The sequence below is a fragment of the Struthio camelus genome, chromosome 10 (genome assembly GCF_040807025.1).
Source record: "Struthio camelus isolate bStrCam1 chromosome 10, bStrCam1.hap1, whole genome shotgun sequence".
NCBI classification, from domain to species: Eukaryota; Metazoa; Chordata; class Aves; order Struthioniformes; family Struthionidae; genus Struthio; species Struthio camelus.
This window is the reverse complement of record NC_090951.1, coordinates 18879240-18903382: the sequence shown is the minus strand read 5'-3', so window position 1 is coordinate 18903382 and position 24143 is coordinate 18879240. Positions and strand designations below refer to the sequence as shown.

At 37.5% G+C, this 24143-nt stretch overlaps 2 protein-coding genes across 15 annotated transcripts in view; one reads left to right on the top strand and one right to left on the bottom strand.

Moving 5' to 3' along the window:
- Positions 1–16166, bottom strand: part of FTO (FTO alpha-ketoglutarate dependent dioxygenase) — a 267508-nt gene extending 251342 nt beyond the window's left edge. For all 4 annotated transcript variants that reach the window (XM_068955600.1, XM_068955601.1, XM_068955602.1 and 1 more), the window contains exon 1: positions 16040–16166. In XM_068955600.1, coding sequence (XP_068811701.1) covers positions 16040–16078 — 39 coding nt within the window. In that variant the 5' untranslated portion in view covers positions 16079–16166. The remainder of the gene's footprint in view (positions 1–16039) is intronic.
- A 56-nt stretch (positions 16167–16222) lies between these two features.
- The window catches only part of RPGRIP1L (RPGRIP1 like), an 85777-nt gene continuing 77856 nt past the window's right edge, over positions 16223–24143 (top strand). For 6 of the 11 annotated variants that reach the window (XR_011143205.1, XM_068955758.1, XM_068955756.1 and 3 more), the window contains exons 1-3: positions 16223–16399; positions 21048–21139; positions 21958–22102. Coding sequence is in view for 9 of the 11 variants with exons in the window: in XM_068955758.1 (XP_068811859.1) it covers positions 21055–21139; positions 21958–22102 (230 nt within the window). In the remaining 2 variants the exon portion in view is untranslated. Of the gene's footprint in view, positions 16400–20394; positions 20769–21047; positions 21140–21957; positions 22103–24143 lie in introns of those variants that run through there. The other 5 variants (XM_068955760.1, XM_009678296.2, XM_009678297.2 and 2 more) reach the window with 3 other exon arrangements.

Below are 24143 nucleotides of genomic sequence, written 5' to 3'. Positions count from 1 at the left end.
AGGATGAGGCCAGTCTCTTCTCCGTGGTGCCCAGCAACAGGGCAAGAGGCAACGGGCATAAACTGAAACACAGGAAGTTCCATCTGAACCTGAGGAAAAACTTCTTCACTGTGAGGGTGACTGAGCATTGGAACAGGTTGCCCAGAGAGGTGGTGGAGTCTCCTTCGCTGGAGATATTCAAAACCCGTCTGGATGTGATCCTGGGCAATATGCTCTAGGTGACCCTGCTTGAGCAGGGAGGTTGGACTAGATGATCTCCAGAGGTCCCTTCCAACCTAAATGATTCTGTGACTCTGTGATAGTATAATCAATTCCCACTAGAAGTTAAAGTTCAATTCATAGAGTGGAAAAAAGCGCAATTTCTTTCTTAAATGGAAAATAACATTCCTTTCTTTTGGAAAAAAGCCTGGTTGATTTTTATATTCATTTTGGTAACATCATTTAAACTATGCAGGCCAAAAAAGAGTAATTGTGTGTTCAGAGACCAAATCAACAAACATAACTGCTCATTATTTATTATGTGCATATTTGAATGTAAACACTTGCGCATTTGCATGTGCACACTTTCAAAATTCAGTGCATCAAAATAAGCAGTATAGGAATGCATCACTCAGGAAGAAGCAAACATCAAGCAGAATTTATCAACAGCAATTAATAGTCACAAGAACAAAACGCTGTTTAAGAGATGGTGATCTCAATGTATAACAGCAGACCTGCTGTTTGCTTGTCAAACTAATTTTGTGTTTACAGTATGTACATAGATATATACACACATTTATATATGCAAACACACATCTGAATACTTGCATTTTATACTGCATTTCATACAAAACACACATTAATGCATTAACAAAGACTAACATCAGAGTTGGACTGACTGTTCTCAGACAGCAACAATTTCAGATTAAGAGGAAGATCAAAGACTTCTGAAAGATCTCTACACCACAGGGTTATTCTTCCTATTGATAAAGACTTTTGCAAGAGATCTCTGTTCAAGTGCATAGCTCTAAAAATTAAAAGTTGGTTCTGAAAATACAGAGATAGCAAACAAATTATGAAGAGAACACTTTTACTGTTACTAACCAGTCACCATATTTTCTATGATTTTATTCTTTTACTGAAATAGCACAAAAGTTTTTTGAAATATTAGAAAACTTTTACAGCCAATTAGTAAGATAATACTAACTTTATGCTTTGTATAAAAATTATCCATTATGAACAAGAGCTCGTGAATCTCAATTTTTTAAAGCTGACATTTTGTAATGTTATTGATGTACTATTTCAAATCTAAAGGAAATGGATTTTTGAGAGAAAGCAGATACTTTCAAAATTCAGTAAACAAACTGCATTCACAGATGGTTTTTGCATGAATAAATAGCGAATATTATGCTAAAGCAGGATATGACTCTTTCAAGCATGAAGCAATTCTATGTATTTGTTATTATATGATAGTTTGGATAGGTGATTCACGTATGCACCAAGCTTATGTTTCTACTTAAGCCAACGGTGCAATTCCCATTCATTTAATTGAGGATGAGGTTCAGCCCTGAATGTCTTTAGTTTTCATTATTAGAAGATATAAGTATGCCTACCCATTATGGGGTTTTAATCTCAAGTATTTATTACTTAGTGATTTTCAGCCTTACTAATTTTTCATATTGAATTTTGATGGAACTTTTATGGGCAGTATTCTGTATGTGAGAGAAAAATGACCATTTTACATTGCTTCAGGTTTCTTACTGTATTATGATAAATTCTGTCTTCTCCTGGATTCTTCGGGGGGGAGGGGGGGAGGAAGGGAACTGTACTTGAAATAAGCAACATTTCAGCCATTTTAAGTTCTCACAACTGCTTTACAAATCACACAGCCTGACCTCCTTCTATAATATTACATTACAGCAAGATTCAAAATAACATTCCAGTTTGACAGCTAACCTCAGGCACCACTGGTCTAGTATCTTGCTGCTTATACTGCTGGCTGAAAAGCTGATAGGATACGCAAGACAAGCTGAGAGTGTAACTGGCAGAGCTGTTGAAATCTAAATTGTGCTATTTGAAACTTAGACCACAGGAGACAACAGTTCACTTTTTACCCTGGCAGCAGATTCAACCTCCTGGCCCTGTAAAAGTCATATGAATATATTTAGCACACTCACAAAAAATATCTCCCTATATTATGATTAAAGATGTATTCAACACACATTTTTTATGTGCATTTGATCACCCTGTTGACAGCCTTGGAAGTTAAGTAGTATGGACTGCTGCACATAGGTTTCAAACCTTGATGGAACCCAATGGCAGGCTACTTTTGACAGTCAAATAATGACAAGCACGTTGCAGGCTGATGCCCGTCATTCATGAACATCTTGGCCTGCTCCAACCATTGCGCAGTGACTAAATGGATGGTCAAAGGTTAAGTTCTAAGAAGACAGCAATGAAGGGCAACTGTCACGCACCACTGAATACTGTGAGGCAGCAAGGAGTAGTTGTCTTCTGAAGAACATGCAAAACGGTCTCATTCTGTCCAGGCAGACACATATCTGAAGGTCCTAAATAAGACCACTGCCAATTCATGAAGAGCCAAAATGACAGCATGCCATTCAAACTGTCCATCTCAAATTTGACTTTTTTTTTAAATTTCAAATCACAAATGCATGCAAACTAGAACATTAAACAGAGTTCCCAGCAGTTGTTTTAAGCAAGTCAGACTTGCCAGGGTGGGGGAAAAGACACCCAAACTTTTTCTCTTCTCTTTAATATTAAGCAGACGTTCATATATTCCACAATTCAGTTTTCTTGTAATTTGGAAATAAATGCATGCTGTCACATCTGTAATACTCCTTTGTCTAAATACTGAGGTTTCCTCCAGCACTAAAAGTAGAGCCTAACATCTTATAATCAGGGCTAATAAAATCACCTGGAATTCTAATTTTTTTATTTATATTAATAATGCAATAGAAGCATACATTAAAGCATGCAAATCAATACTTTGCATTGCTCTCCAAATATCCTAATCATTTCTATAATAAATGGTCCAATAATATTTTCTATTCGTTTAAATGCACTGTTTTGTGAAGAGTTATGGTTTGAACAGCACGATTAACAATGAAATTACATTATTTTGCATAAGACACATACATCTTACTTTTAACCCATTGCCAGAAAGATGTATATTTTTTCTTACACATTTAAATTATGTGACCACATTCATGTTTGCCTCTATTAACATATAAAAGACTTGAAGAAAAATAGAAATACTTTTTTTTATTAGATAAACAGTGATGCCTCTACTTTTTCAGATGAATGAATGCTTGACATTAAATTTAATCAGGCTGACAAAGGATCATATGCGTTAGCTCTTTTTATGCCCTTTTCATGAACAGTCCATCTCTCCTGCACTTACAGGGCCAAATATTGCCCTTTAACAAAACAGATCAACATGCAAAGTGCTTGTTTCTCTTTGCTGGGTCACTGATATCATCCTGTTCATGACATTACTGCTTTGTACCAGTTTCCGTCATGATACTAACACATTAAAGCCCCTATTCACAAACTGTGTGCTTTGCAAACTAAAGACAAAGTGAATCGTCCTTATTTATGAGGAATACATTTGGATTGTGAAGCATAAAACCACTTGTCTGTCATGTATACAGACATGCACACACAGAGCACAAACGCTTCAAGGCAGGAACTGTCTTCATATCTTCTATTGCACAAGTCATACTGTCAACACTTTTTAAATTATAGATAACAACAAGCTTCCTTTTTTGATGACGATGAATTCAGGAAGTCACAAGCACAAAATCATAATTTAACATGTATTTTGGACAAAAGGACAAATTTCAGGGCTCTTTTAAACAGGCAAAGGGAGCCTTATCTATAGAAAAAATTATAATTAAAAAAAAAATCCCCATCAATAACTCCTGTATGCTGAGAAGGTGGGAGAAAGTAAAAAGCACGCTCTGTTAGAGGACTTGCTTGGTTACATCTACCATAGGTCCATTTTTTGCCCACAGTTTCTTCCTCTCTTCCTATCTTATCCTATCGAAGTCCAAAGGTGAAGTCCAAAGAATTTCTATATTTGTCTGAAGTCTCAGGACAGTAAATTCTAGATGTCCTGATTTCATTCATTATTGGTGAAAAGCATAATGCTACTGCAAACATACTTCACTTTCGGGCTCTTTCATCAAGAGCTGCACGTGGGACTCTTAAGACACCCATACTGCTCACATGCTGTTGCTACTTCAGGTTGTCCAGTCCTTTCCAAAAGGAACTGGACTTGCTGCACGCACACTGCTGCACGCACAGGGAACATGATCCGACGCCTATGATATGCTATCAGTTTACTTGTGATAACAGGAAAGTTGAAGTTTCTCTGTGCTTCAATTTCCATTTGTAGACTAGGGAAAACACTTCCCTACCACAGAGGAAAGGAGAGGTAAACAGAGGTATTTCTTTTGTGAGGATGAACTTACGAAACAATGCAAGACGACAAGATACACTAAGGAGCACAGGAAAGTACGTTGTGTATTGCAAATATTTCAGCAACGTAAGATATTTTTAACATAGTTTAGGGAAGGCTGACTGCTATCCAGACTTCCTTATAACAGTGGAGGACAGAACTAGAGGCACTCTACTAAGAGCCTCATTATTTACTCTTACCAAGTACCACAATTTGCAAAAATCAAGTGTTTCTGAGGAGTTTTTTTTTAAGTACTAGTTCCTGGAGTCCTGGAACTGCATGAAAGTCTCAACTCTTTTGAAATAATAGTGGAGAAAAAACTCATAGAAAGTGACTTGAAAATATGCAAAGAAATTCCTAAGATAAGTAAGAATAAAGGCAAAAACCTTTTCTTAAAAAAAACAAACAAACCAAAACAAAAATATACCTTTTTTTTTTTTTTTTTAACATTAAGAGATGGCAATACTGGCCAGAGGAAAGACAAAGCAAAAACAAAACAGATGACTAAGTCACATGTTGGATCTCTAGCTACATTACTGATTGGCTAATGTTACCTAAGTAATGTCCAATACAGCACACAGATCTATAACATACAATAAAAAGTAGCTTTGTCCCCAAACCTATAGAAATTCCTCACGACAAATCCAAGAAAAATTAGTCTAAGAGAAAGAGATTTTACTAATAAAAGTAAAATTATTTAGGAGTAACATAAAATGCTAGAAATTCAAAACATCTGTAGCACTCAGTCCACTTTTACCTAACTTTTTTCCCCACATGTAAATACTTTCCATTGAACAAACACTGATAGTGTCCCTATAATTATTTCACAGGACTACTTTTGAGACAAAGTTTTGAAAACAGTGAGAAAAGATATTTAAAGCCTTCCTGTGCTGACAATGCACAGGCTTAATAAAACGTTCAGTTCTAGGGAATGCAAGAAGTCTGTTCTAACTAACTTCTCAAAAGTTGAACTACCATTTTCATGAATTTTGAAAAGAAACAAAACAACAAATATTACTAATAAAGTATACTTCTGACATTCCACGTGGCAGAGGCAAGAAAATAGAGCAGTGAATATCAGTAAAAGGTAACTGCCTACTGAACTAGTCAGAGTAAAAGAAAAAAGATTGTTTTTCTTTCCTACTGTCAGAGATGCAACCCTTCTTATTCTAAAGGACTGAAAAGTGAATAGCTGGAAAAGGGAGAGCAGAAACATCTTTTGATCTTACCTGCAATTAGGTCAGTGAAGTCTCCCCATAACTACGTATGTTGATGGGACACTTGATCCATTATATTCAGCAAGTGTTCCTAAAATCTGACATAATGAACCCAGTAAAAATTACCATTTGGCTCCTACCTGAATAAAAGATAGAACTGGATATTTTAAATTTCATAACTGAAATACAACAAAAAGATTTTTTCCCACACTTCAGAAAAAGTCCAGGCTTACAAAAACAGTTTCAGACTGATCATAGCTTTTGATACAATTTCCAGTGTTTTTATGTTACATATTAAAACATGTCACTTCCGTAGTCTCAGAATACACAACTGAAATACTAGATTCTAAATCCATCTAATTGAAAACACTTTTCTGCAATTTTTCCTCCTAAATGCCTTGTGAAAGTGTTACTTTTGACAAATGAGCATTTTCTTTAAAAAATAAGCGTTGGAAAATGTCTAACCAAATTCTGATTCTAAATGAGTTTCTCAACCCAGAAAGATGGTCATTTCACTGTTGTTTATGACAAAGACCCAAAATAACTTTCTCCTAGAGAGTTTCTTTGGATTAAATGTTTTGTTATGTTTTCAGTCTGTGATTAGGTACACACACACGCACCATAGAGCACTGTTCAATATTTTACCATCTGCAGTTTTTTGCAATCACATGATTCAGATACCAGAGAGTGAAATATTTCCTTTGAGCACAAGAGCATCACTACTGCTTTTCATTAACCACTGCAATGACATCACTTACATTGCTTTGCAGGAGTAAATCAGGAGAGAATACTGCCAACATACAAATTAAGTTGTTCCCAAATCTAAAAACTGCTCTTTAATTAATTTGCATAAACATTTCTATACAATCTTCAGTCGGTCCTTTTGATATACAAAGGCACATTTCAAGAGGCCTACCACTTTGAGACAAGTCAGATTTTTAAAAGCTTCCTGCCTGACTTGGGTACACATTTAACACCAATAGGATTGGCCTTTTAAGTTCTTTAAGCGCTTCTGAAAATTCCATCTATCCATTCACAGTTAAAAAAAATGAACAATCTATAAATGTAGTATTTTAACACAAATTTTACCAGTTACGTTAATAGAAGTAAACACAAGGTGTAGCGTTCTACAGAGCGGTAATAGCAGACAAAATGTTTCTAAATTCCAGAGCTACTTTAACTTACTGTTCAGTTTCAGGAGATGAAAAAAATCTTATCTTTACTTCCATTTTTTTCCTCCCTCAAACTACGTACAGCGTACCATTCATGACCTTTCATTGGCAAGATCCAGTGAATGACATATTTGCACTCAAAACACAGCAAATCAGAAACGGCGATTTTGCTTGTAATAAAATCTTCTGACACCGTAAACTGGAGATTCTGTGATGAATTACAGGCAGAAGTTTCATTAATTTTAGTATCTGAAAAATATGTAAATCAGACCCTAAATTTAATATTATGGGACATCTGATTTCAACACAATGTTAAACTTCAGAACAGAACCTGCAACATACTTTTAATTAGTTACCTTTTCAAGCATTCAGTGCATGAAGTACCAGTTGCCTGGGGGTTATGAAATAATACTAAAAACTTTATAATCATTCATTGATTTAGGTTTGAGCATAGTATATCATTTGAATCCAATGGGAACATAAAGAGCTATTTGTGAGGTCAACCACAGTACAGACAGAGGCTGACATGATATCGATGGCAAGGTGGAAAGAAATTGCCAAATACAGCAGATCAATACCTCGTTTCACTGTTACAGCCTTCTGCAGACATAAAATATATATCTTTACGGCTACGAAAATAATAATAATGAAAGTGGGAGATAAATGCTTCCCTCAAGGTAAACTATTTGATTAGCTAAGGGCAAAGGTGACAACAGCAGTTACACTAAAGTAACTTTACAGTCTTAAATAAAAGTGGTGGGATGAGCAGCAGATAAAAGGGCAAAATGAAACAGAACAAATTCTAGGAGATAAACATACAATTCTTTTTAGAAAGCGTCATGGCACGTGTACCAAAGCAAGAAAAATAAAGTAAAATAAAATAAATAAAAAGGGTTTAGCCTAAATAAAGTGGAGCAGAGTTTCTTCCCATAAGACTCCTTTAACTTGAAAAAGAAATGTTTTGAAATTACAGTACTATCGTTCACTATCCAGCAGGATTCAAGGATCCATTTAATCTGCATCATATTCTAAATGATAATAAATATTCATAATCATGTTTTGCACTTCACTAGTGAACCTAACAGAACACAATAATACACTGTAACGCTTTTCAGTCTCAGCTGAAGAGGATCATTTGATATTTTGGATGCTCTAGGTCATTACGGGTTAATTAAATAATTTAGGATATGGATGAATTATTAAAAACATGAGAGCCCAATCCTGCTTCAGTTGAAGCCAGTGAAAGTTTGATAACCAATTCCATTGGGAACAGAAGCAAGCTTTATGCATTCACCATTTGCCCTGTCTTGCTTTTACTAAGCCGGTCAGATGAAACTGAATCTTGTGCACTGTGCACAAGATTCAAAATATAATAACTATTTATTAAATGTTTTCCGAATCTATAAATAAAAGTGACAGTAGGCCCAAATACTGCATCTCCAGCAAGGACACTCCATTATAGCTTCATTTCAAGAATGCTGATCTCCTTCTGAAATCGTTAAGCTTCAGAATCAGAAGACAAGAGGGGCTCTGTGAGCTGCATCTAAGGCTATCTAGCTTTCTGAAATTGAATCACATGCTAACAACTTCCAAAATTAATTTTCGACCAAATTAAATGAATATTTCTCTTCAGAAAGAAGTTCACTCAAAACTGAAAAACAAAAAAGATCAGTCCACATGAAGTTCTCTTTTCTACAGAAAATAGGAAAGACTTCTCCCACGTGTTTTCTCTGGATTTTTTTTTTAAATTTAATTTTTCTGAATGCCACAAGTTACATTTATTTTCAAATATTTTTATACACAATTATCATTATGTTTTTAGAGATTATCCATATATTGCATGTATATCCAAAATATTACCTCTATAAAGAAGCAGGAGATACATACTGCCCTCTAGGACTCTATTCCTTTTCAACTATATCCACAAACATTAACACCAGAGTTTTAAAACACATTTCTATACACAATAGCACTTTTGGAGAACTCAAATATATGATCACTTTCTTTGACTCAGTGTCATTGTTTAAGAATCTACTGGCATGATGTGTTTAACCACAGTGTAGCTGGAAACTCACAAAGACAATAGAAAACTACTTTTATGCTCATCTTTTACATTTTCCAAGTTAGTTTGCAGTTGGATAAGTGAACTCCTCCAAATCACCATACCGTCACACAAGAAGCTTTCACTGAAACAGCTTTACCCTGCTCTCTTGAAAGACACAGAAACAAAATCATCACAGTTACCAAAAGGAATCTCATCTCTGAGGCGTTATGTCTGCCCTTCCCGACGCATGGAGGTATCATGGACCTCGAGAAATCTAGAGAAGTGTTTTGTTTTTGGCAGAAGACTGTTCCTCCACTGCATTACCATTAATATTTCTCCTAATCGGGACCTTAAGGAGAGGTTCTGGAGAGCTCAAAAATGGCACTAATTTACATTTAATATGACCAACTAACCAAGTGTTTCCAGGCAGGTTAACAGGAAATTTCTTCCACATTTTTACACATACTGTTAGAAGTTTGGAGCTGTTTCTCCCCACATCCAAATAGCACAATTAACGTTCAGAATGGAGAGTCTCTCTCTTATGAAATCCCCTAGTTTTTCTTTGGATGGGATTTCAAACATCTAGTAAGGCCCATCTGGCATATTTTTATTTGCCAGCAAACAGAGCTCACCAGTGCCTATACATAGTGGCAAATAAGGGTTTAAATTTTGGGGGGAGAAGGAATATCCAAAAAGGTACTCCAATACTTTTTGGAAAATGTGAATTTTTTCAAAATGATGCAAGTTGGATCAGTTAAACAAAGAAAAAATCTCTTAGAAAGAAGAGAGGCAGTTAGGAAATAAACATGCTGTTGGTCTTACCAAGCAAAAAATTCATTTGATATTACAATGAAAAAAAAATCTAAGATGAATGGAATACCATCAGTTTCTTAAAATAAACAAACACACATCCAACAGCACAGTTCTGCATCTTGTCCCACTTCTAGAACAATTGCCATGAACTCCCACAAGCTGGTAAGCTACTGCAAGGTATCAATGGTTGTGATGTGGTAGGAGCCCATATTAATAAATTTAACAAAAGATCAGGGTTAATGGAACAATTTCATATAGCCATGCCCTATAAGGCATTATGCACCTGTAACAACTATTATATTTGTGGCATACAACTGAGCCAAAAATCAAACCTCCAGTTAGTTACAGGCTATATAAATAGCAGACATGAGCTTACAATCTTAAAACATAAGATTATCAAAGAACAGAAGAGACAGAAGAAAAAAGTAAATGACAAAAGAAAAAAAAAAAGCCCAAGACTGCAAATTTGGATATGGCAGACCAAAAAGTAAAATCTGCTTCATTCAGCTCCCAGTTTATTGTGTCATTGGGTGGAGCATTTGGATCAAAGTAAACTGAAGACCCTTAGACCCTTGGCATTTTACTTATTTTGCATTACTGTCATGTACAACAGCTTTATAGGCCACAATCACCAAGACATGAATTGGAGTTCTGAGAAAAGATCCATGTCCCTCACATTCTTAGCTCTGAGATCATAAAAGCTTCTAATATGTGAAGCACAGATCTGTTGTTATTTACAGCAAAAACAAGAGATTGAATGTAAAACAACATGTTTAATAAATCTGAGAAGCCTAAAGTACCAATATAATTCAGACCAGCAAGACAGACACTCACTTCTTAATTAAGTGGGTGATGTTCTATTTAAAACAAAAAGACAACCCTGGGCCATAGTTAAGATTAAGCACTCCCTCTTGCAAAGGAAGCTCTAACTATTATCAATGCAAAGGCTTTAAATCAGAAAAAAATAAACCGTCTAATAGTCTGTATTCAATAGTAAGTAGAAAGTCAGGACACAGACTTATTTGGATTAACACATTTTCAGTTATAACAAGTAATTTTACAGAGGATTAGTATCTTGATGGTCTGATCAATACTAGGCACTGCTTCTATTACAGATGAAGAGAAAATTACCCCTCCAGTAATAAAGTGTGTATGTCTTGGTTCTCCTTCATTTGCTGAGTCCATTACTGTAATGGTTCCAGCATTAGCAGCTGAGGCAATTTAAGCAGCAGGGATGTGATGAATTTAAAAGCAAGGAACATTTGCCACTCATTCTTTCTTGCATTTTATTCTCCATATGCAAGGCTTCTACCTGACTAGTTCCAATATACAAATCATGTGTTATGTGATTATCAACAATATTTCTTAATTATTGTCTCATTAATAGCTTTAAGGGCCAATAATGTGATTACCACAAAAATCACTACTGGCACATTGGCTGCTGATTCTGCTAAAACCTGCACACCATTTACCTAAGCAGAAATATAACATGACAACAAGTTTATTTAACTGCATCTAAGCTGTTACATTAACTTTAATCTTCTTAAATACAACTTCCAAAAGAATCTATTTAATCTTTCCATTAGAAAAGTCAGTATGTCCTTTCTCCTTGAGAGAAAAGTTAGAATAACATAAAACAAGAAATTAATTAATGTAATAACTGAACAAACTATAACCAGATATTGTTAAAGTTGATATGACTATTTTTCAGTATTAATCCTAAAATCATTCGCCTGCTCTTAAGTGTTATGAGAGTACTTGTATTTTTTCCCCTATGAGTATTAATATGACGAAGCAACCTATTTTAATTATTTAACTATATAATATTTTCCAGGCAACAAAGACAATGATGATGCAGGAAATACTTTTCACCAGTTAAAAGTCAGAAATTCACTTTCTCAACCAGACCACTCTATATTCCCTTTTCTTCCCCGTAAATAAAACATATACAAAGCTTTCTGCTGTTTAAAGCTTTATATTTCCTTGCTGCTTTGTCTGATACGTCTCACAAATGTGAAATTACCCACAAATACCTTTATGAAACCCCTTGTGAATATTCAGATATGTGCATATTGATGTATTTATTATTAGTATAGCAATAACTTTATTGGACTGAGGCCCCAGATGTGCTGGGAGCTGTACAAATACAACAGTAGTGTCTGTGGAATAAATTCAGTGCTGTTGGTTCTCTTTTCACTGTAACGTGAATTAGCTACAAAAGGTAATTGTGAACTGGGCTTAGCGTTCTGTTCCAAAAAGCCATCAATGCAATCCTTTTCAAGTAAAAGAAAATAACATTCCAGACTAGCTGAGCATCCTATCTTTCACATGGCAATGACGCAGGGTCTTAACGTGCAAACATTACCAAGAGGAAGCATAGAGACGGAGTTAATGGAAGTTTGAAATTTGATTTGCATTTAAAGCTACTTTAAAAATTTTTGATAAAATGAAGCAAGCCTTGAAAACAGTCATATGTTACAGATGAACTTTTAAAACTAAACTGTGAATATTAATCAGGATAATAAACATTCTAAAAGCAAAACAGATTTTTCTCAAGTTTAAGAAGAGAAAATATTCTAAGTGAACTACCAATTAAAACATTTACGTTTCCTTTTATTTTATGGGGTATGTTTTCTTCACCTCACAAAAATAAGTTTACTGTAAACTGACCAAAACTCTGGACAACGGTATAAACAAGGAAAAAAAAAACAAAATAACTACGAGCTGGACTTATTACATTTGAGGTTAAAAAAATTATATGTGTGTGTGTATATATATATATACACATACACACACACCCCACTCACAAAGGTGAACTGTTTAGTTAAAATGTCTCTCCTGCTAATCAACATCATCTAGTCTAATAGCTCTGTTTTTACGTTAGGTAAGATCATGCACAAAAGTAGTATTTGCAATGGGGAAGACAGAAGCCACCAGTGTGTAGAATCTCTAAAGATATCTTTAAACACTTAAAAAAATCATGTTCTGCTATGCACTTAAAACTCTAGGTAATATTCCACAGGACACTAGCATCCCGAAAATGACATGTAAGACAGCTGAATGATTACGTTACGGATATGGTTCCTCAACTTTCTTCAGACCCTCTTCGCAGGAATGACTTTGCTTCTTCCTTCTCCTCTTGGGCTTGGAAAACTTATCTACTAGCAAAAACTGCTGGATGCTCAATCATACTTAAACCAATTTAGCAAAGCATAACGTGGCAGTTGCTGCATGACAGCACTGCACTCTAGAGAAATTCTACTAAACACCCATCGAACAGAAATGTTTTGCTATAACAGCATAAAACAAAACTTATTATATGCACGGTGGTTTCATTGAGAAAGAGAAAGCAAGTATCCTGCAACAGAGCAGCACCCATCTTTCACCAAGATCTAATTGTAGACTTCTCTTGTGAAGCCACTGTTTTGCATGCACACACAATTACTCAGGCATGTAGACCTGGGACAACGGATGAAAAAAATCTTAACAGCTGCGTTTAGCTCTACTACCCTCAGAGAGATGTTAGCACAGCAACACTTGTAGAAAACACTTGTAAAAGCTGCACCACAGTGTAGGCCAGGAACTGACCCAGCTGTGACCATTTGGATTTTAAAGTAAAATTAATGATCTCTATATTTTACAAGGCTAGTTGCTGTCATACCTAACTTGCAAAACTAGCTGTGAATTGACAGCTTTTCATACATAAGAAATACACTGTTTAATTACAAAGCAAAAGTCAATCACCAGGCTTCTGATAGATAACACTTAACTGTAAACAAATCTAGCAAAACACAATTAAACTTTTATTCAGGAATTCATTTTCCAGAATAGAGACATTGCCAGGAGATGTATAATCCAAAACAGCTTCTCTATCCAACCGCTTCCCTCTCATGTGTAGGCCACATAAATCCTACTCTCCAGAAGAGGTCACGTTAACTGCACTAATATTTGGTTTATTAAGAAAATTTTGCCTCGGACCTAAGTGGAAGTCTTGGCAGAGCTACTATAACAAATATGCACTCTCTTTGCCTTGACCATTTCCTAGGTGAGAGCAACATAAATAAATACTTAAACTCAGGGACTTAAACTCAGGGACTCAGGGGTGAACAGGGTTTTTTTTGCCAGGAACCCAAAGATTACATTTGTAATTAGTTGCATAAAATATAACAAGCGGGTATTACCATAGTATGAGGATGCTTCCCTGAAAAGAAAGCATACGTTTATTTTTGTATAGCCCCCTCTCATTCCCATTGCCAACTTCTCTTTCAATATCCTTTAAGACACTCTACCGGCTCCTTTTGTTTCACTTTCAGTATACTCAGAACTTCTACATCTTCTAAGGCAACCTACAACTATTCACTCCTTTAGATTTTCTATAAGGACCTCTTCATTTTCATCCTTCTCTGCATGTGCATCTAAGACATCTAGATATGTCTAAGGCAGATACGTCTAATGTCCCACACTAGCTTCCTTGTGTTTTTGTTATATATTGCTTTTCCAATACCTCTTGAAGTGTCTTTGCCCCTCTACAATTTCTGCCAGTGTTGTTCGAACTTTCATGCTTTTACTCCCTCATACTGTACCCTTGGATGATTATCTTCTCAATGACAATTCTCCTAAAGCAAATGATTCTCAAATATGGTTAGATATATTGCAAGACGTAAGCTAAATCCAGCACTTGGACAGATATCATGAATGTACAGGCTAAACAAAAGCATGTTTTTTTTCTGCAATGTAGTTACATTGGATTGGATGGGACAACTTACATCTGTGCGTGCTTTCTCACGTATACAAAGAGCAGAACACAAATGAAACACAGAAGTTACCGTCCTTTATGGAGGAGGGATAGCAGAAAGATTAACCAGGAAGTGACCAGGTTGGCCTTAAAGAGTTGTTTAAAAATATTTTTCTATTAAAATATTTGCCTGCAAACTGTTAAGTTAGACCATTTCCCTATCCCTGTGGTAAAATAACTTTAAACGTTAAATAGTAAATTAATAGCAACACCAAAAACTGCATTCTGTATGCAACAGAGACAGTGAACCAGACTATCATCTTGTAAAACTTTTTCCTAAGTTTATAGTGGGATTACTCTTCCTTTCATCAGCATTGCTGAAATGAGCATTATGCTTCCAAACAAGTAACCTACTAATTTGCTGTACCAGTCCTTTGTAAACAAAGTCAGTTGAGGTATAACAATAATCAAATTGGCTTCAGAGTAGAATTAAATACATAGGAGCAATCAAACGTTGTACACTGTGGTGGAAATAAGCCCTCTAAAAGGTATCTGAAACAGCAAAACATTCAGCAGTGCTAAGTTCGCTTACATATCGAAGATGTAGTTGGACTCTATAAGCACATAACATTACATATAAACACTTTATCAAGAAAAAAAACATTAAAAAGCAAGGGATGCTATAAAAGACTTACAATAGTGTTAAAATAAACACAATTAATCTACTTAGGTTAGGCTTAGTGTAGAGCAGGAGAACCTCGGAATTTCAAAATAAAAACGCACTTATGAAACTTACCACCTTAATGCCAATATTGACAGTAACAAACAAACATCTACCTTTATGGTTTTCTCATTTAACACTCCAGAATTCCCTTCTAAACTAAAATATCCAAACCTAGAGACTGTAAAACCCTGTGTTTATTATTGACCACCGCTGAGACGGCATCAAACGGCACCCCTTCCTAAAAACCACCAAGCTCACGAGAGCAACGAAGCTAAGCAGCACCCGGCACCAGAAAGTTAGCTTTTTAACCGCAGCCGGCAACTCGAACGAGCCCTCGGGGCACCGGCTGCTTAATCCCCGTGTTCGGGCCTCAAAATCCCTCCAGGCAGGTGGGCCTCCTTCAGAGGCGAGCCGCGCTTAAACCAGAGCGATTTTAAAATTACCGGCGGCGGGGGAGGGGAAGGGCCGTAAGGTTGGGTCGCGCCCTGCCGACACCGGCCTGCGGAGGGGCGGCGGCGGCGGCGGCTCTGAGGGCTGAGGCGGCCGTTAGCTCGCGCGCGCGGGCCGGGGCGGCCGTTGCTCGCGCGCGCGAGCAACGGCCGCCCCGGCCCACGCGCGCGAGCTAACGGCCGGCCCACGCGCGCGCCAGCAAGGCGGGTAGCTCGGTGGCTTGCGCTGCTTCCGTTGAACGATAAAACTTCACGGCAACCTGGGGGAGTTCCCCCCCAACCCTGCCACGGGGGCTGCCCCTGCGGCACCGCCGGAGCCCGCCTCGCCAGAGCGCCGCGCCGCAGGGCAGAGGGCTCGCCCCGCGCACCCCCCCCCCCTCTCCCCCACCCCGGCAGGGCTGCAGGAAGCAAAGAGGAGGCTACCTTCATTTCTTTCTCCCGCTCCTCTGCTCGCCTCTTCATGGCGCCAGAGCGGAGCGCGGCGGGGACCGTCCTGCCTCCGCCGCTCCGAGCGGCTCCCGCCGGTGCCGGGCTGACACCCAGCTTCTGGGACGACTACAACTCCCGGCGCGCAGCGCGGCGCGGAAGCAGGAAGCCAGCGGCCAGGACGCCTTGTAGTCCTGAGCCCGGCGCGGCGGCGGCCCTGCCGCCGCTCCGAGAACTACAACTCCCAGCAGGCAGCGGCGTCCCCCCCCGGTGGCCCGGAAGTGAAAGGGCTTGCGTAGCAACAGAAACGGTTGCTAACGGAGAAACTGAGAGGCGGCGCAGGGCTGGCGGGGACCTGTGAGTATGGGGGAAGCTTCTCCCCCTGTGAGGCGCGGGCTGGGGGGGGGGGGGGACGGAGGGATGCTGGAGCTGCGCAGGGGGGTGTGATGGCGGTGGCGGCGTCGCCCAGCGCGGGAAGCAGAGCCGCTGAGGAGCGGGCGCCAGCCCGGGCCGCCCCGCTCCCGCCTCCCGCCCGGCCCGCGCCGCCTCCGGGCGGTTGTTGGGGCTCGCCGGGACCCCTCGCTCGCAGCCTGGCGCCCGGGGCTCGTCCCTCTTGTGAAGGGGATGGAGGGGGGAAAGAAAAGACAAAAAGTGAGGTGTTTATTCCCCGAAAAAGTAGTCCTGTAGCCCTCCGCGGTTCTGGCCTGCGCTAGGGCTGTAGAGCCGCTGTTGGCTTCAGCGGGAGTTGCGCGGCCGCGGCCGAGGGCGGGGAGCGCAGCCCCGCAGCAGAGGCTCCCCCTCACGCAGCGAGTGTCGGCTCTCCTGCCGGCCCCTCCAGGCTTGTAAGTTATCGCCAGGCCTGATGGAGCTGAACAAAATTTGGAAAGCGCTTGTGAAATATGTTGAAGGCTAACCACAGTTGTTTTTATTTTTCTTCGTTGAAATAGGACTTATAGGTCTGGGAAATGTTTCCTTTCTCAGACCGCAGCAGAATGTGATGATCTAGTTTCCTAATATTTTCTGTATCTTCTTTTTTTTTTTTTGCTTCCCTTTATTTCTCCCCACCTCCCAAAAAAACTCACAGCACTCAAACACATGATGTTTGAAAGATGATATATACATATGTCTTCTCCTAACAAGTAATAAATGAGATTATTTTAGATGACAAGCCCAGTAGAGTGCAAACACTTATCTTTAAGGAGCTGATAAAAGAAGAACGTAGGCTGGAAGTACTTCATGATAGGCTAAAAGAGATGGGTGGTCTGTCTCCCTCCCTCCCCCCTTGCTTTTCTTCTCTACCAGAGAGGCAGGGTCAGTTTTTAGGTTAAAAAAAAATCACCTCAGCCATGGCCAGAGCTCAAGAATTTCTAAATTCATTTTGAGACAATTAAGTAAGTGTCCTTTTTTTAAAGACCATTAATTTTTAAGATTTCAGCAGAAAACATCCTTTCTACCCCCACTAGCTGAAAACTTCAGGGAATTTAAGTCATCCCCCCTCAGTTTTGCCAAATTGAAATATCAGCATGGAAATATGCTTCTGTGAATCTTAGAAGAATATGGGCCTAAAGCATGAGTTGTGATATTTAAGTATTCATGCTCTATCTGGTGTTGCATATCGCTCCACACTTATATGCAACTTTCTGTAGTAATTTGTCAGAAACCGATGATGAGAGCAGCAATCTTGTAAATAGTGTTGTGTGTAAGAAAGTTTCTGTTTCTGTAACTTCAATCGCTGTATCTAAAACATTTTTTTTTTGTGCCAAAGCTGAAAAATCCTTATAGGTTAATCCCACAGATAAGGAAAAAAATTCTCTGTTTGTATACAAAGTTTTTTTTCTTAGTTTTTAGGAATTAAAAAGTGTTAAAGTGACCGTAGGATAATCTTTTTTGGGAATAAAAAATGGTTTAAGTTGCTGAGGCTCTGCATGACATGTGAGTCTGTCCAATTGCAGATGCAGAATACATCTCTCTTTTGCTTTATAGTGCTTGTATTTTAGGAAACGCTGGACTCTTAAGTACAAGTGCTTTTGTAGTGGCTTTGTGACGTATTTTTATCAGATTTAATCACTTTGGAAGTGCTTTCCAAAAAAATATTTTGAAACTCTATAGAGAAATCTTGTATGCTTTTAGAAAAAATGCTGAAACCATTGACTGCAAGGAAAGTAAATTTGTTTACATATTTGTGATTGAGACCAAGTTAATATTTAACAAATAACTAGCACATGTAACACATGATTTGCTGTTTGAAATGTCCTCTTTCAGAGAAGAAGTATAAATAATGATTATTAGTGGTTATTAAAGATGTAGGTAATTCTTAAGACATTAATGAGATAGAAAGGATGCCGAGCCAACTTCTAAATCTGTAATTATATTTTGCCTCCTTAAAACCAGGATGTAGGTTTGCACAACTAACACATACCTCTCTATCCTTCTGCTATTTCCATTAAAAGTACTCTTTTTGTTAAGACAGAAACTCCTCCTTTCCCCGCTAGGACAGAAAAAAAGCATTTATTTCCATCACTTTGTAGTGAAAATGTGGCAACCAACTAACTCTTCCTTCTACTTTTGAAATTTCACCTCTCTAAGCTTTCTGGACTTCAGAGTTGTATCAGCTTTACTTTGTCCCTCTGAAATTTGTATGTGTTGCTTATTTACTAGTTATGCCATGTTACCAGTAGAATTGGCTTTCGTGTACAGCACTGCTATGCCTGTTTGCTACCAGCATGAATATATCTGTTTCCGTTGCTGCTGGTAGTGGTTTATTACTGGCAAGGTTTTTTGCTTATTTGAGGGGCAAATGTGTGCTGTTTTTTTTTTTCTTTAATTAATGGAGTTTTTCACACGGAAAACAACAGGCAGACACGTTTGTAACAAAGATTCTTTGGCAGGTGGCAAACAGTAGAAAACAGCGATGTCTGCCTGTGCCTGTTACTGTGCTAGAATGTTTGAACCTTGATTTTAGACTACTAACATTGAGGAAACAGTCATGCTGACTAAATATTTATTTAGCTCTTGACCTCTCTGAAAGCGTGAAAAAAAACTTATCATTTATTCCTTGCTAAAACCAGACAATCACTTACATCCTAGAAAGGCATATATAATGACAGCATCTTCTCCTTGCTGCTATCATGAACCAAATTTGGACTGATCCGCTGTGGTTTCAGGTTTCTGTTTCACTTTAATCTCTGTAGTGATACTGATACAGTGATATGTAATAATAACCATGATAGAGAACCTACAGATAATCAAAGTCAATGACTGCAGATAGCACTAATTTAACAAATAATAAGTTTTAAGGGATTCCTACAAATCACAAAAAGAGCTGAGAACACTGAGGAGCTGGATTCTGGTTGACATGTAACTATCACTAAAATCATTTCATCGGTTAAAATGAACACATGGCATGAACCTCAACATCAAGAAGTATTTTTCACCATTTCTGTGACTGACAACACCAAAACTATAACACTGATGTGCACCTACACATGTAAATCCTGTCAGACACTTCAACAAGGATGACATGGAAATATTTAATCCACACATACGAAAAGTGTGTTCAGGTTGTTTTAAACGATGAAAGCTAGAAATAATACTCTATCTTAAATATTAACTATGAAAAAACAAAAGATCAAAAGCAAGATTGTCTTGATTAGTGCTTTGAATGATTCCATAATTTGTGTTACAAGGACCTAAATGTTTTTGAAGAACGTAATAATGTGACTCTGCTTGCAGGGCTGGACTCAGGCGTCTAAGAGCTTCTTTTTAAGACTACTTTTGCAATTTTTTTCTTACAGTGGTAGTACTTGAAGAGAACTGTGTGTATGAATTTGAGTAGCAGAATTTGTGCTGTTTAAGTTTTGTTGAAAACTCAGTTTCCATTTATCCTTCTTCTTCCTTTTGGACAAAGTCATAAGGAGACTTGCTTCTGGTAGACAATTTTACTGGCAGAAGAGGAGCATATCTTTAGCTGCGGTTTTGGTTGTGATACAATTAAAAGATATTTCACAGAATGACTATGGATTATACTGTGGCAATTTTGTCCTCTGATACTGGTCTTCAAACAGTAACGCTAATTTCCTGGTATTTCCTAGATGTTTCTGGATTCACTAAGGGTTTACGTTTCATCTGAAGAGAGAGTGTAACATCAGGAAAAAAGACTGTGAGGATTTCATGTCTTTTTCTTTATGTTACTTCAGACTTAATTGAATTTGTAGCCAACATCATTATTTTTGCACTGAAAAAGAAGAAAGAAACAGCAGTTGTTACCAAATATCTTCATGTATTACATTGAAACAAAAGTACTACTTTCTTGCACTAATACTTTTCTAATCTCACTTTGTCATCCAGCTAAGCTTTCTTTTGCCTCAAGAAAGAAATGTATTCTGATTTATGAGAGAATTGTTCGTGGGAAAGCTTCTGTCACAAATCACAAAAAGAGATTTGTCATATCACAGTGATTGAAAGAAGACTAAGAGAGAACTCGGAAGCACTGAAATGATGTCATAATCGCCAACAACTCCTTTTCTCTTGCGCTATTCCGAGTGTGGAACGTGGCGTTCCTAGTCTGCCAGATGACACCTTAAACTTTGTCCTGAAAAGAAAAGCATCCAGCAAACAAAACAACCATAGTTCCCCCGTGCACTTAGACATATGGAATTAGCCCAAAGATTGCTGAAGACAATGAAACTCAGAACTTGAAAAAGCTTAATCTGCACACATTGAAAAGGTGGGGAGGGGGGGCAAAAAAAATAGAGCTGTTATATAGGAAGGAAATCGTATTTTGTGCAATGGTAAAAACTGGCCTAATATTAAACCTCAAAGTTTAGATTGTCCCCTGAGTTATATATATGAGGTAGAATTATTTATAGTAACGTACAAGTGTGTCATTTCAGTGAATCTGTCATTACTTTTTCCTTCATTATATAGAATGTAATTATAGTTCATTCTACTGAGCAATTTAAGTTACAGATGGAGAAGAATTTTATTTGAATTTTATTATCCACAGATAAGCAATGTCTGCTCCAGCTGACGAAACTGCAGGAGACCTGCCTGTGAGGGATGTAGGTCTAAGTCTAGCTGGAATTGGAGGATTACAAGGTTTGTACCAGCTGCTATTTATTACAGTTACAGACTTTGATCAGTGGCTTCTTTAGTTTCTTTCTAAAAATGTTTCTGACGTTCACACTCACAAAATTAAGTTCAAATAACATTAAGAATCTGGGTTAAATTCTGGAAGATAAAAGGCACTGTGACCCATTCTCTGTTCGTGTTGCTGTAAAAGGGGCACTGCTGCAACATGCTAAAATCTGCAAATCTCATTAAGCCTGCATCTTAAAAAAAAAAAAAAAAAAGGTTAAAAAAAAATTAAAAAGGCTTTTTTTTTTTTTTTTGGCTGAATTGAGGGTAAGACCAGCCTATTTAACAAAACATGAACCAAAAGTACTGTGCAGTTCTGACATGTTACAAAGTTGGTGTTAAAATGGAATCTCTGGGCTCAGTCTTGTATCTGAGTGAATTTACAGAATTATGAGTTAATCTGTTAGAGCTTCATGAGGGTGTGTTTACAGCTAAGAAAGAATCCCTTTGGTAGTTGTAATCTTATTTTTTAAATAATGTGTTTGACAGTACCATGTCAATTGCTAAACTATTTCTCTTCTTTTGTCTAGTAGATAACCAGTTTGCTATGTCATTTGAATCACTTATTTTTTTTAATGTGTAGGAGGGAGGAAAAAAAGGTGGTTAATATAGCTACAATATAGCTTAAAAAAAACCCAACAAACTCATGCAAGTGTAAAATATGAAACTGCTTGAAAACTTCCAATCTCTTTTAAATTTAATATTTCAAAATTAGTTATTTTGGGTTACATGCTGTTGGATATATTGAAGGTAATTTAAAGTGGTCTCGGTTTGGGTAGAGCCATCAACTACACAGAATGTAAAAGCTCGACAAGCTGTGTCACGGGTCAGTCGCGAGGAGTTGGAAGACAGATTCCTTCGTTTACATGATGAGAACATCATACTCAAACAGCATGCAAATAAGCAAGAGGATAAAATTAAAAGGTATGGGTTTTAATGTTCTTTGTTTCGTTTTTAGTTTTAGCTCAAAATAACATTTTTGCTATGTAAAGCATTAATTATCAAGAAATTAAAAATCATGCTGATTTCTCTGAGAGTACTTTTTAAAGTGGTCTCTCAAAGCCTTAGTATTTTCCACATGCCCTGTAAGACAACTGAGGCTTCACATAGTAAATTCCACAATGGGACCTTATTCTGTGCAGCTATTTTCTGCTCAAAAATGGGAAATTATACTACCTTATTAGGTCATATAGTCAAACTAACATAGGGCTTGGAGACTGAAGAGGAGTTAAGCAAAAGACAAGAGATTTCCTGTGGTGATTGAAACTGTTTACATTTTAAACAAATATTGACTAAAAGATAAGGTGTATATGAAACCACAGCAAGGGATGATAAAATTTAGGAATATAAAAGAGAATACTATCAGAACCAGTAGGGTTTGTTGGGATTTCAAAAGCAAATATGTGAATTTAAAGAATGTAGATGTTTCCTCTGTATTACTTGCATTATTTTAACTTTGTTAATTTGTGTTATGATGGAGAAAACAACAGCCTCAGGCCTCAAGTTTTGACTGAATACTTCTTAATTAAAAATTTAATTAAATAAATCAGTTTCATTATTTTCTTAAGATACTTTATATTAGTCCATTAGAAATGCAGGAGTTTAAAACAAACCTCTTTAACTTTTAACTGCCATCTTACTATTTTTTTTGTTTTTGTTTTTAAAACTGTTATGGTTTCTGGTCTATGTCTTCGCACGGACTTTGAGCAAGTAATGTAGAAGCATGGACTGTTTCTCTCTTCGTGTACCTTTTTTTCTATACCAAAATTGCTTAGTCTTGTTCATGAGTGAGAATTCTCAAGTGTGTAGAGAAACTGATGTATGAACTACTTCTACCATGTCATTACAGATAAAAAAGAACAAACTCTGGGTTATTTTGGGGAGAGACGAAGATGAGATTTGCTGTCAAATGAGGCCTATGATATTCATTAGCTGATGGAAAAATATTTGACTAGGAAAATTAGTGGACAATATACTTTTTTTAAAATTAATTATTTAACAGCTGGGCACAAGGAGAGCTGTACATTATGATCAGCAAGCTATCCATAAATTACATGATCCACCTTTATTCTGATTGGGAGTATCCATACCTCTAGCAAAATTAGAAGATAGTATGTGTTTTGAGTCATTTATTTTTTTCAGCAGTAACAAAAATCATTCCTTGCAATTGATTTTGTGTTGATTTCTGGTTGTCTCTATGGCATGTGATATAGTTTTATGGTAGGTGATATTTAGAGTCCCATATAGTGAGATATAAATCTATAACTATTTGCCACTTTGGAGCCGGTTACCTTGGGGTTCTTAGCTTATGCTATATGGGTACAAATTAAAACAGGCACTCTGGGAGTTGAAGAGGCCACAGAAGCCTAATTTATCATCAGCAGTTTAATCCTATTTTCAAAATGGCCAGTACAAGATTTTCCTACTTTTCTTGTCCCTCTTTTTCCCCCATAAAAGTTGGCCAGAGTCTAGATTTGTATCATCCTGTTAATCCAAAATATCTTTAGCAGTATGGTCAACTCTGCTTTGTTCAGCATAATAAATAACTTTACTGACGAAGCCCACGTAGTATGGGAAGCAAAGCATACCCCAAACATACACAAGTAACCTAGGACTCTTTGGGCATATTAACTCCAGCTTAGTGCTGTGCTGGCAAATGCAATCTGGATTCTGCATATTCCAGGAGGGCTCATTAATGCAAAAACGGTGTGACACTGTATTCAAATTGGATTGTACCTAAGCTAATAAACTTTGCTGAATCCAAGTTAGATTTTGGTTGGAAGCCAACCAATTCCTGAAAGGGCATATGAAGACACTTCCCCTGTGGATAAGAGTATTTCATACTTTTCTAAAGCCCAAAACATTCTTCCTGTTGAATTAGGATTGAGTGAGTCAGAGTCAAATTGACCAGCCTGACATAATTGCCATCTTTTCTATCAGGCTATGGTCAGATACAAGATTGCAG